The sequence below is a fragment of the Penaeus monodon genome, chromosome 40, assembly GCF_015228065.2.
Source record: "Penaeus monodon isolate SGIC_2016 chromosome 40, NSTDA_Pmon_1, whole genome shotgun sequence".
NCBI lineage: Eukaryota > Metazoa > Arthropoda > Malacostraca > Decapoda > Penaeidae > Penaeus > Penaeus monodon.
In genome coordinates, this window is record NC_051425.1 from 30,096,612 (window position 1) to 30,110,207 (window position 13,596).

General features: G+C 44.2%; 1 protein-coding gene across 1 annotated transcript in view; it reads right to left on the bottom strand.

Moving 5' to 3' along the window:
- Positions 1-11,272: 11,272 nt before the first annotated feature.
- The window catches only part of LOC119597882 (endocuticle structural glycoprotein SgAbd-8-like), a 3,127-nt gene continuing 803 nt past the window's right edge, over positions 11,273-13,596 (bottom strand). The window contains exons 2-3 of the mRNA XM_037947541.1: positions 12,529-12,719; positions 11,273-12,143 (exon numbers count right to left, since the gene is read on the bottom strand). Of these exons, the coding sequence (XP_037803469.1) occupies positions 12,020-12,143; positions 12,529-12,719 (315 nt within the window). The 3' untranslated portion in view covers positions 11,273-12,019. The remainder of the gene's footprint in view (positions 12,144-12,528; positions 12,720-13,596) is intronic.

Below are 13,596 nucleotides of genomic sequence, written 5' to 3' on the forward strand. Positions count from 1 at the left end.
ACAGTATCAAAAACTTTCACATATCGATGAAACACAGGTTATAGTTTCTTTTGATGTTCTTTCTTCGTCTCTCTCTCTTCTGACTCTTCTCTTTCTCCCCCTCTCTTTTACCTCTTCTTCTGCTCTTTCTCTTCTCCTTTCTCTTTCTCTACTACCACACTCTCTCAATCTTTCTATTCTTTTCTCTTCTCTTTGCTATCTCGTTTCTCTACTCTCTCTTCCCTCCTTCTTTCTCTCTCTCTCCCACTTCCTCTCTCTCCACTTCTCTCCTCCTCTTCTCATTTTCCTTTCCCTTCTCTTCTACCTTCTCCTTTCTTTTCTCTCTTTCAAACCCACCTTTTCTTCTTTCTCCTTCTCTTTCTTCTCTCTCACACCTCCTCTTCTCTTCTCTCTCTTCTTCTCTCTAACCCACCCCACTTCTCTTTTCCTCTAATCCCAACATCGTTCTCTCTCTTTCCCTTAACCCACCCATCCCACCCAACACCCCCGGCACTCCTTCTCTCTCACTCTCTGCTCTCTTCTTCGCTGTTCTTCTCTCTTTTCTCTCTCCCCCTCTTTTCTCTCTTCTTCTTTCTCTCTCAACCCCTCTCCCCCTCCCCTCCTCTTTCTCACCCTCCTCTCTCTCTCTTCTTCTCGTGGGGAGGGGGGGGGGCTCTTCCTCTTCTCTCTCTTTCTTCTCTCTCTCTCCTTCTTTCTCTCTCTACCTCGGTCCCTCTTCTCTCTTTCTCTCTAAAGGCACTCGTGCTGGTCTTCTGTTGTCGTCATGGCTGTCTTTTCTCTTCTCTCCCCACCCTCTGCCTCTCTACACTCCTTGTTCTTTCTCTAACCAACCTTAACCCCGCTCTCTTATCATTATTCTCTCTTCTTCCTTCTCCACTTCGTACTTACTTATGTTCTTCTCTTTCTTCTCCCCCTCTCTCTTCTCTACTCTCTCTCTCTCTTTCGTTCCTGTTCTCTCTCTCTCTTCTCTCTCTCTTCTCTCCACCCCACCTTCCCCTCTCCTTTCTCCTTTTCTCCCTTCTCTCCTCTCTACCCAACTCTCTCCGCTTTGAGGCTAACTCTCTGTTCTCTTTCCTCTCTTCTCTCTTTTCTCAATCTCTTTCTCTATGTTCTTCTCTACAGTTTCTTTCTTTCTCTTCTCTCATCTTCACCTTTCTCCATCTCTTTCTCTCTGCTCTTCTAGCTCTTCTCTCTTCTCTTCTAACTCTCTTCTCTCCCCAAACAACCCCCCAACCTCCAAACCTCTCTTCTTTCTTCAACTCCACTCGTTCTCTCTCTCTCTCCAAACCCTCTCTTAACTTCTCACCCTCTCTCTTTCTTTCTCCTCCAACCCCTGTTCTCTCTACACCGACACCATCTCTCTAACCTACCCCCCACTTTCTCTTCTCTTCCTTCTTCTCTCCCCAACCTTCTTCTCTCCGTTCTCTCTTCCTTTCTTCTCTCTCTTCACTTCTCCACCCCTTCTTCTTTCTCCTCTCTTCTCTGTTTCTACTATTTCCTCTCCCACTTCTCTCGTCTCTCTTCTCTCTCTTTCTTCTTAACCCACTCTCTGCTCTCTGCTCCTTTCTCTTCTACACCCCTAACCTCTCTTCTTTCTTTCTCTACCCTCTCTCCTTCTCCCCCACACACAATATTCTGTTCTCTCTTAGCTCTTCTCCTCTTCTCTTTTCTTTCTTCTCTATTCAGTCCCAACTCTCCCCATCTCTCTTTCTATTCTTTCTTTCTCTCTCTTCTCTCTTCTCTCTTCTTCTGTTCTTTCCTCTTCTTCTCTCTACCTTTCTGCTCTCCTTCTTCTCTTCTCTCTCCACATCTCTTCCTCTTTCGTTCCTTCGTATCACAAAACAACCCCCAACCAACCTTCTCTCTTCTCTCCTCTCCTCTCTCCGCTTCTCTCTTTCTCTCTACACCTCTTCTCTCCTCCATCTCTCTCCGTTACGCACCCCCTCTCTCTTCTCTTCTCTCTACCCATCTGTCTACTCACCCTTCTTCTTTCTCCTTACCTGTTCTTTCTGCCTAACTCAAACCCTCTCTCTTTCTCTTGCTCTTCTCTCTCTGTGTGCCTTCTGCTTAGTCTCTCCCTCCCCCACCTTCTACACCTCTTCTCTCTTCTCTCTCTTTTTCTCTTCTCTTCCCTCTCTCCTTCTCTTACCTCTCTCTCTACCACCCTACTACCACACACTGCAACTTCTCTCTCTCTCTTGCTCTATCTCTATCTCTTCTCTCTTCTACTATCTTCGTCTCTTCGTCCAGCTCTCTACCAACTCTCTCTGTTTCTCTTTCTTCTATTATCTATTTTCTACGCCACAAAGACGCTCTCATCCACACTCTTTTCTTCTCTATTCTCAAACTTCTCCGCAACCTCTTCTCTCTCTTTCTTCTGGCTTCTACTCTCTTGCTCTCTCTCTCTCTTCTGCTCTTCTCTACCATTTCTACGTTCTCTTCTTCGTTCCCAACACTAACCTTTCTGTTCTCTCCAAACAACCAATCTTCTTCTCTAAACTCTCTCTTCCTCGTCTCTCTTACCTCTCTTCTCTCTCTTCTCTTTCTTCTCTCTTTTTCTCTCCCTCTACTCTCTAACCACCTTCCCCTCTGAGTTCTGCTCTCTCTCTCTCGCACTCTCTACCTCTTTTCTATTCTCTTGCTTTCTTTTCACATCTTCTCTCTGCTTTCTCTCTCTTTATTCTCCAACCAAGACTCTTTTCTCTTCTCTCTCTCTCGTTCTATAACCTTTTCTACCACTTTTCTCTTTCTCTTGCTCTCTCTTCCCCCTATTCCTCCCCACACTCTACACCACCCCTCTTCTTCTGGCTTTCTCTTTTCTACATCTCTTTCTTCAGCTCCTCTCTTCTCATCTTCTCTCTTCTCTTTTCTTCCCTTCTCTCTACTCCCCCCTTTTCTCCCCAACTCCCTTTCTTTCCTTCTACTTATTCGTCTCTTCATCTCCATTTCTACAACTTTCTCTCTCTTTCCATCTCTACTCTATCTTCTCTCACACTCTCTCTAAAACAACTAACCCCCTACCTCTCTCTCTCGCTCCCATTCTTCGTTCTCTCTCTCCTTTCTCGTCTCATGATCTTTCTTTCTCTTCTTCTAACACTCTCTTTTCCTCCTCCTTACGCTTTCTTCTTCTCTCTCTCTCTTTCTTCTCTTCTGTTCTCCTCACCCCCCCTCTACTCTTTCTCTCTTCTTCTCCCAACATTCTCTTCTCTTCTTCTCTTTCTTGTTCTCTCTACTCTCCTTCTTCTTCTATACCCCCAGTACACTTTCTTCTTCTCTTCTTCCCCCCCCACTTCTCTTCTCTCTCTGCTCAAACACACTTGCTCTCTTCTTTCTCTCTCTCTCTTCTTTCTCTGCTCCTTTCTCCCACCCCTTCCCCCCCTTCTTCTCTCCCACCTTCTCCTCCTCTGCTCTCTCTAATTCTCTTCTCTCTCGTCGTCTCTCTACACTCTTAAGCTATCTCCCTTTCTCTCTACTCTTTCCTTCTCTCACAAACAACCCTCTTCGTCTTCTCCTCTTTTTTTTTGTTTTTTTTCTCTCTCTTTCCTCTCTTTCTCTTTTACCTTTGCTCTCTTTCTTCCTTCTCTCTCTTTCTCGTTTCTCTCCTCTACTACCCACCCCTCCTCCTCTCTCTCCCCTCTCTTTCCTCTCTCTCTCTTTCTACGTCTGCTTTGTCTTTCCTCTCTCTTTCTTCTTCTTCTTCTTCCACCATTCTTCTTCTCTCTTTCTTTCTTCTCTCTTTCTCTCTTCTCTCTTCACTCATTCTTTCATCTATTTCTCTCTTCTCTCCTCTCTCTCCTTCTCCCCACATCTCATCCTCTCTCCACAACCCCTCTCTTTTAAACGTGTTCTTTCTTTTTTCTCTTTCTATTCTTCTTTCTCTCCCTACTGCTCTTTCTTCTTCTATGCTACTCTCCCTTCTTCTAACCTCTCTTCTCTTCTTCGTCTCTCTTCTCCTCACAACAAACTAATTCTTTCTCTACATCTCTCTTCTCCAATTCTTCTCCTCTTCTTTCTTCTACTGCTACTTTCTTCATCCTTCTCTCTCTACCCTTCTCTCTCTGTCTAATCTCTTTCTCGCACCTTCTTCTTCTTCTCTTCTTTTTTTTCTCTACACTCTTTCTCTCTCGTTTACTACTAACCCACCAACACCTCCTATTGTCTTTCTTCTTCCTCTCTCTTTCTCCCCCTCCTCTCCCAGTTCCTCTTCTCCAAAGGCACACCACCTTTCTCTCCTCTTCCTCTTCCCCCCTCACCTCTCTCTCTCTTTCTCAAAACACACAAACCCCAAGTTCTTCTCTTTTCTGTTCTTCTCTCTCTTTCTCTTTTCTCCTGTCTTTCTTTCTTCTTCTTCTTACTCTTTCTGTCCCTCGCTCTCGTCTACTTCTCTTCTTGCTTTTTCAACTCTTCGTCTAACTCCTTCTCTCTTCTCTCTTACCTCGTTCTCCGTTCTCATGCTTTCTCGCCTCTCCCCCCTTTCTCGCACACCCCCTCCTCTCTTTCTTCTTCTTTTCCTCCTCTCGTTATCTCTTTCATCTACTTCTTTCTGTGTATCTTATCTCTCTCTTCCTCGACTTTTCTCTCTCACACTCACCACACCCTTCTCCTCCTACTGTTTCTCTTCTTCTCTCTTTCTCTCTCTCTTCTTCTCTATCTTCTATTCTCTTCTAACCCCCTCTTTCTCTAACCTTTCTGCTCTCTCCTTCTCTCTCTATCTCCTACCTTCTCTCTCTTCTCTACCCCCTACAAACACCACCCCTTCTTTTCTTAGTGTATCCTCTCTTCTCTCTCCTCCTCTTCTTCCTTTCTCTACTTTCTCTCTCTCTTTCTCTTTCTGCTCTCTCTCTTTCTCTTTCTGCTCTCTCTCTTTCCTTTTCTTCTTCTGTCTCTTTCTCATTCTCTTCTCTCTCTCTGTTCTCTTTCTGTTCTTATCTCTTTCTGTTCTTCCATTCGCTCTCCCCACACCACATCTCTATGTTCTTTCTTCTCTCTCTCTTCTCCTCTCATCAACCCCTCCACGCTACCTTCTTCTTCTCTCGTTCTACACTCTCTCTCCCCTCTCTCTCTCTTCTCTCTCAGCTCTTTTTCTCTCTCTTCTTTCCTTCCTATTCTACTTTTTCCCAACCACCACTCTTCTTCTACTCTTTCTTCCGAACCTGCTTCTCTCTCTCTCTACCACCTCTTTCTCTCTTTCTTTCTCTCTCTTCTCTCATCTCGTAGCTCCTCTTTTCTCTCTCTCTCTCTTTCACCTCCAGAAGCCCCCTTCTTTCTCTCTAACTGCTAAACCCAAACACCACCCTCTCTCTACCACCCCACACAACACTCTTTCTTTCCTCTCCACCTCTCTTCTCTCTTGTGTCTTTCTTTCTCTTTCTTCTCATCTCCCCCTTCTGGGGTTGCTTTTTCTCTCCAACAGTATTCTCCCGTCTCTTTTCTCTCATTCTTCCTTCTTTTTCTCCCCTAACACTTCTCTGGCCTCTCTTCTCTTTTTCTCTTTCATCTTCTTCAACTACCCTTACAACCCCCATCCCTCTCCTCTCTCATACCTCTTCTTCTTGTTTCCTTCTACATTTCTCCATAAGCAAAATCCTCTCTCCCCCTCTACGACCCAACCCTTTTCATTTCTTTTCTCTCCTCTCTCTCATTTCTTTCGGTCTCTTCTTTCCTCTGCTCTATCTCTCTCTAAACTTCTTTCTCTCTCCCCTTCTTTACAAACCTCTCTCTACATGTTTTCTCTTACTCTCTCTCTCTCTCTCCATTCTGTTCTATCGTACCTATATCTCTCTCTTCTACATCCTGTGCTCTTCTACTGCTAACTACACTCCTTCTCTCCCTCTTTCTTTCTCTACCCCCGCCAACCCCCCCCTTACTTACACCAATTTCTTCTACTTCTTCTCTCTCTCTTTTCTCTCTCTCTCTACCTCTTCTTCTCCCTCTCTCTCAACCTTCCATCCCCTTCTCCTTTCTCTCTCCTCGTACTCTGCCTTTCTCCCCTTTTCTTCTTCTCCCCTCTTTGCTTCCTTCTCTCTGTTCTTCTCAGACTTTTCTCTACTCGCTTCCCACACTTCTCTCCACCACCATTCCTTCCTCTCTCTGGACTCTCTCTTTCTCCCGTCTGTCCTTCTAGTTCTCTATACTTGTCTGGTCTCCTATACCCCCAACAACCTCTCCTCTCTCCCCTCTTATCACATTTTCTTCTTCTCTCCCTTTTTTCTTCTCTTCTCCCAACCTACTCTCTTTCATTCTTCTCTCACCCCCCCAAAAAACCTCAACTATCCTCTCTCTCTCTCCTCTTCTCTCTGTTTCTCTCTCGACACTTCTTTCTGTACTTTCTCTCTCCTCTTCTCTCTTTCTTCTCTCTCCTACCCACCCTCTCGTCTACTCTCCTCTCTCTTCTGTCTTTCCTCTCTCTAACACCTCTCCTCTCTATTCTTATCTCTTCTCTCTGCTCTCCCTTCCTGCTTTTCTCTCTCTCTTTCGTTTTCTACCTCTCTTTCTCTTCTCTCTCCCCCTTCTCCTCTTTCTTCTTTCTCCCCCTACCGTCCTCTCTCTCTTCCTTCTTCTTTCTTCTCTCTCTTCTCTGTTCTCACAAAGACCACTCTCTTCTCTCTCTGTTCTTCTCAGTTTCTCTCTCCTCCTCTCTTTTCTCTTCTCTCACTCTCTGTTCTACTTCTCTCTCTCCACTCTCAGCACTCTACTCTCTTTCTCTTTCGTCTTTCTCTGCTCTCCTATTCTTCTACCACCTCTCTTCTCTCTCTTCTCCTCTGTCTCTCTCTTCTAAACCACCCTCCTCCGTTCTCTTACTCTCTTTCTCTCCCTCTCTACCACCACCTCTCTCTAACCACTCTCTCTCTTCTCTCTCGTCATCACCAAATCATCTTTCTTCTCTCTTCTTCTCTTTCTCTCTCTCTCTTCGTCTAACCTCTCTCTCTCTTCTACACTCTTTCTCTCACAAAAAACCCCACCTCTAAACACCCCATTCGCTTTTCTTTCTTCGCTTCTTACTCTACTCTTTCACGACCCACCCCTTTTCTCTCCTTGTCTGACTACCTCCTCTAAGCTACACTCTCTTTCTTTTCTCTTTCGTCTCTTTCTCTCTTCTCTCCTTCTTCTCTCTCTGGCGTTTTGTTTCTGCGAATCTCTCTGCCTCCACTTCTTCTTCTCTTTGTCCCACTTCGTCGACTTCTCTGTTCTCTTTCTCTAGTTCTGCTTCTTCTCTCCTGTTTCTGGGGTCTCTCTCTTCTACTCTCTCTCCATCTTCTAGAGGCGGTTCTCGACTCTCTCTCCATCTCTCTCTTCTTTTCTTCTTCTCTCTCACCCGCTTCTTCTCTTACACTTTCCTCTGCTCTTTCCTATTTCTTCTCCGCTTCTTCACTCTTCTTCTCTTCTTTTTCTGTCTCTCTCTCTCTCTCTCCCCTTTCTCCTCTCTACCCTTCTCTCTCACCCCTCTCTCTCTTCTTTCTCTCTTTCTCTTCCTACCCACCCATTCTCTTCTCTTTTCTTTCTCTCTATCTCTCTCTCCTCTCCCACCCCAATCCTTATCCTTCACCCACCTCTCTCTTCTTCTCTCCTTCTTTCTACAACCTCTTTCCTCCTTTCTTTCTCTTCTTCTTCTCTTTTCTATCCTCTTCTCTCTCTCTTGTTACTCTCCTCTTTTCTCTTCTCTCCTTTCTCTCTTTACCCCCATTCGCTCTTCTTCGTTTCCTTCTTCTCTCTGATTGTCTTCTCTCTTTCTCTCAATCATTCTCTCTTCTCTCCTCCTCTCTCCAAAACCTCTCTCTCTCAACCCTCTTCTACCTCTCTCTCTTCTTTCTCTTCTCCCACCTCTCTCTCTTTCTCCACTCCCTCTCTCTCTCTCTCTCTTTCTCCTAACCAAACAACATTCTCTTCCGCCTTCTCTCTATCTTTCTTTTCTCTCTTTTCTCTCACCCCACTCTCCCCCCCCATCTCCTCTTTCTCTTCTACTCTCCCTCTTCCTCCACCCCCTCTCTTCTTCTCTCTTGTTTCTCTCCGCCTCTTCATCTCACCCCTCTTCGCCTCTCTCTCTCTCTTCTCCTCTCTCTGTCTTCTCTCTCTCTCTTTCCTCTTCTCTTCTTTCTTTCTACATCTCTCCGTCTCCTCTTTTCGTTTTCTCCTCTCTCCTTCTCCTTTCTTTTCTCCTCTCTTCTCTCTTCTCTCTTCTCTCTCCTCTCTCCTCTTCTCTTCTCCACTCTCTTCTTCTTCTCTTCTCCTTTCTCTATTTGATTGTTTTTCTCTTCTTCTCTTCTTTCTCTTCCTCCCCCCAATCTCTCCTCTTTTCTGTCTCACACCATTTCTTTCTCTTTCTTTCCCCCCCCTCTATTCTTTCTCTCATTCTTTCTTTCTTCTCCTCTTCTCTTAACCCTGCTCTCTCTCCTTCTTCTCTCTCTCTAATCTTGCTGTTCTTCTCTCTTACCCCACCCACATTTTCTCTTCTCCTCCTTCTCGTCTCTTTCTTCTCTCCCCACTCTCTCTTTCTCTCACCCTCTAACCTCTCTTCCTTCTCTCTTCTCTTCTCTCTCTTCCTCTTCTTTCTCTTTCTTCTTTTACCACCCTCTTCTTCTATCTTCTCCTCCCTTTCTCTTCTCGTTCTCTCTTCTCACGCCCCCCATCCATCCCCCACTTCTCTCTGTGTGCTTCTCCTCTCTACCTCCTCTTCTTCTTGCTCCTCTTCTCATCTCTCTCTTTCTCTCTCTCTCTCTCTTATTCTCTAACTCTCTTCTCTCCCCTTTCCAACTCTCTTTTCTCTCTCTCTCTCTTCTTCTCTCGTTTCTCTTTCCTCTCTCTTCTCTCTTCTCTCTCTCCACTCTACTCTCTTCTCTCTCATCTACCACCCTGCTTCTCCCTCTTTTTCTTTCTCGCTTCTCTCTTCCCCACTCTCGTTTTTCCATCTCACCTCTTTCTGTTCTCTCTTCTCTTCCTCCTTCTTTCTTTTTCCCCCCCCTTTTCTTCTACCCACTCTTTTCTTTCTCTCCCACTCTTTTTCTACACCCACGCCACTCTCTCTCTCTCCCCTTCTTTCTTTCTCTTTCTCCACTTCATCCTTTTCTCTTCTCTCTTTCTTCTTCTCCTCTTCTTTCTTCTTTCTCCCCCCAACCCCTCTCCCTCCACAACCCTTTCTTTTCTCTCTTTTCTCTCCCCCCCCACTTCTGTCTTCTCTCTTCTTTCTTCTCGCTAACACACACTCTCTACCTTCTACCACCTCTAATTTCTGTCTCTTACTCTCCTCTTTTTCTACCCTTCTCTCTACCTTCTCTCTCCTATCTCTTCTCTCCTCTCTACTCTACTTCTTATCTACTCTTTTCGTTCTTCTCTCTCTTTGCTACCACCCCCCCTCTCTTCAAAACCATTTCTATTCTCTCTTCTCTCTTCTCTTCTCTCTTTCTTCTTTCTTTTCTTCTTACCCACCCTTCTCTATTCTACTACCTTTTCTCTCTTCTTTCTCACACCGAAATGCTCTCTCTCTCTCTTTCCTCTACCTCTCTCTCTTCTTCTCTCATTCTTTCCTCTCTCTTCTTTCGTCCTTCTCCTCTCTTTCTCGCCGCTTCTCGTTCTGTTCTCTCTGTTCTTTCTTCTCCACCCACCACCCTCTTCTCCTTGCTCTCTTCTTTTTCTTTCTGTCTGTTCTCTCTTTCGTTTTGTTCTTTCTTTCTCTCTCCACCCTTCTCTCTTCCTCTTCCCTTCCTCTTTTCTCCCCTCTCTCCCAATTCTCTCTTTCTAAACCTCCTCTTTTCTTTCTGCTTACTAACTCTTCTTTCTTCTTTCTCTCAAGTCTTTCTCTTCTCTCTTCTCGTCTCCTCTCTCTCCCCCCCCTCTCTCTTCATCTTCTTCTCCACTTTCTTTCTTAACTCTTTCTCTTTTCTCTTGTACCTTCTTCTCTTTCCCTCTCCCTCTCTCTTTCTCTTCGTTTCTTTTCTCCTCAACCCCTTTCTTTCTAAACCCACTTCTACCAGTTCTCTTCTTTTCTCCTATCTCCTCTTTTCCTAACTCTTCTCTGTCTCCACGTCTCTCTTCTTTCGTTCTCTCCATTTCTCTTCTCTCTCTTCTTCTTCTCCTTCTCTTCTCTCTTTCTAACTCTCTCTTCTTTTCTCTTTCATTCACACAACACTCTTTCTCTAACTCTCTCTTCTTTCTACTTCTCTCTCCCTCTGCCTCTTTTCTCCTCTTCATCTCTCTACCATCTCTCAACCCCACACTCTCCACCACCCCTTCTCCTTCTCTCAACCCTTATCTCTTCTCTCTTTTCTCTCTTCTCTCATACTCTCTCTCTTCTCTTCTCCAACCACCCACCACCCCCTGTCTCCCTCCTTCTTTCTCTTGTCTCTTTTCTTCTCGCTCTTGCTTCCACCCCACCTGCTTCTTCTTCTATGCTACCTTCTTCTCTTCCCTTTCTTTTCTCAACCCCACTTCGTCTCTAACCCAAATCTTTCCTCCCAACTTCTCAACCCACACCGACACTTTATTAAACGTTTAATGAAAATTTTGCTCGAACTGAGTTCATAATACGCCAACAGTCAAATTCGTTATTCATCACTTATAAAAATAAAGAAACAATTAGCTTGTTTTAACATGAAATGAAATACTTTCTCTTTTTTTCTAATTCATTAACAGTGTAATCAGTAATGATTCTCATATTTATGCACTAGAATCAAATGTTCAGTTATTTGTTGCTGATTCGGTCATTGCATATAAAAGGCATGTAATAAGTCACTCGCATTTGTAAAGCTGAAACATTTTTCGATATTTTGTATGCGTTATTATTCATTAACTGATTGAACGTAATAATTGTGTGTGTGTGTGTGTGTGTGTGTGTGTGTGTGTGTGTGTGTGTGTGTGTGTGTGTGTGTGTGTGTGTGTGTGTGTGTGTGTGTGTGTGTGTGTGTGTGTGCGTATTGGCACTACTTCACTCATAGTGCCACAAGACACGAACAATCCGCTCTTTATTAAGATATTAAGTTTTCTTTTCATCATTTTGTTTCTATTAAGATAGACGGACACATAACTAGATAGATTAATAGAGAGAGTGGGGGAGGGAAACGAGAGAGGAGGACGGGCGAGACTGGAAGAAGAGAGATAGAAAGGATATGAGGGAAAGGAGGGGGAGCGAAGGGTGCAAGAGAGAAAGAGAAGGTATGGGAGAGGGGGAAGGGGAAGGAACTAACGGTAGGAAACAACTGCGTCTTCCACAATTTGCGTTTGTTCAAACTTCGCCAAGGATAGAACGCTCAGAAAGATGAAATAGAAGAAATTAAAGGCATTTTCATATAGAACAATTTATTTATAAAGCAACGACTGCAATTCCAGTTTCGAATTTGCTCCTTCACAAAAGAGTAACATCACATACAACAAGTTACACAAAAGACATTTCTCAGAATAACCCCAAAATAGGCTCAAATATTTCCTTTAGAGAGGTTGGTAAAATCATGGCGAGGCAACACAAGCAAAGGAAAGCGGGCGTGCAAAGGGCGCAAGCAGAGACTGACTAGAACTGATAATCATGAATAAAAAGAAAGGGATAGATAGTTAGATTTAGCAAAATCAAACATTTTAGGCGGTGGAAATGCAGCAAATAAAGCGTTAGCGACTCTGTTCTTGTGCAAATCATTCTTAGTTATGGCAACCAAAGTGAAAATACGAATTTCGACAAAACATTGAGTTGCGGTAATTAAGAATAGCGTTTCCCGATATTTGGCATAAAAAATGTTTGGCTGAAGAGCTAGGATATTTGTTCACTGCAGTTTTGTAATAAACTGAATGAATGTAGGGTTAAAAAAAAGCTGCCACAAAAAAAAGATAATAATAAAAAAATAAAATAAAATAAAAATAATAATAGTAGTAAATAAAAGGTAAATAGATCAGCCCCGTTTCCATAGGAAAGTCGTACCTCTTCAGGCGGTACATCAAAATTTGTTCAGGATTTAGGATTCCTCATTTGCATTTTCCTACTTGATTAATTTCTTCTTTGACTGTTTACCCTATACGCGCTATCGTGCTTGTTGGTTTGTTAATTGCCTGATCTTTGGTAGGGGAGCGGGGGGGCCACGGGGATGACCGCCCCCTGGGGCTGGAATCCCCCCTGGTCGGCCACGAAGATGATCTCGACGGGGACGCCCTCGGGGGAGGTGTACCTGGGGGGGGATGGGACGCGCTAGTAAACTGTCATGGCAAACAAATAAACAAACGAACAAACAAAAACAAAATACTGGACAACTAATGATAACAACAATGGAGAGAGTAGCATGTGAGAGCCCAGTTAGCCAACAAATCAAACCTGATGAAGTTATTCTTTGCCGCAGGACATGTCCCGCCTCCCTCCTTCGCCTGTCCGTCGCTCTGCTTCTCAGACAGACAGACAGACAGAGAGAGAGAGAGAGAGAGAGAGAGAGAGAGAGAGAGAGAGGAAGGAGAGAGACGAGAGAGAGAGAAAGAGAGAGAGAGAGAGAGATTAGATAGACAGACAGACAGACAGATAGGCAGGTAGACAGAACGAGAGCGAGAGCGCAGAGGCCTCACCTCCAGCCTCCCTCCTTCGCCTGTCCGTCGCTCTCCTTCCCGGACTCCTGCCGGACGATGCCGTTGCCGGACTCGAAGTCGAAGGAGTAGCCGCCGTAGGCGTCCTGCGTCCGGTCGTCCTTCAGGATGGGGATGGGCGCCCCGTAGGGATCGTCGGCGGCCGCCAAGAGGCACACCGAGGACACCAGGACCTGAGGAGGAGAGGAGGAGGTGAGATGAGTACACAAGTTTTAACAATGATAGTACAAATAACACAAAAAGATCTACCAGATAAATTACATGGTAAAAGGAAGAGAGAAGAAGCAAAGACGAAGAACTGCGTTTGCGTTTCGAGGATGTGTTTCATAGGATGAAAGAAACGATGCTTAACACGAGTGAGAAGATAATACCTGCTCTGATCCTTAATTTATTTTAGTAAAAGAGGGCCGAGAGGGAAAGAGCTGGAGAAGTTATACATTTTTAGAAAACATCAGAGAATTGCCAGTCATGACGAAAAACCCTTTTTGATTACTAAGCTTTAGAGGAGCATCATATGTATATTACAGCGAACTGCACATAAACCGTACGTATTACAAAGATATAGATGTTCAGCTAGGAATAAAGACAAGCGACAGATAGATGAAGAGAGACAGAGGAAGATACGATATATAGATAGTAAGAAAGATAAATATATATATATAGATAGATAGATAGCGAGAGAGAGAGAAAGAGAGAGAGAGAGAGAGAGAGAGAGAGAGAGAGAGAGAGAGAGAGAGAGAGAGAGAGAGAGAGAGAGAGAGAGAGAGAGAGAGAGTGGGGGGGAGGGAGAAAGAGAAATTGTGTATGCTTTTCTACATACTTCTTATAAAAACGTATGATTTTTATGATGAAGATGCAAATAATAAATTAAAAACAGTCATAGCTATAGATGTAACTCTCATCAGTACTTTTGAATGAGGATGAATATCTTCACAATGCAATTTTAGAAGATATAATCGAAACCGGTCAAATGCAACATTCTTATTCATACCTTTTCTACATTTGTCAACATGAATATGGTTCAATTATCAGTACTGTTAAAAGTCGGAG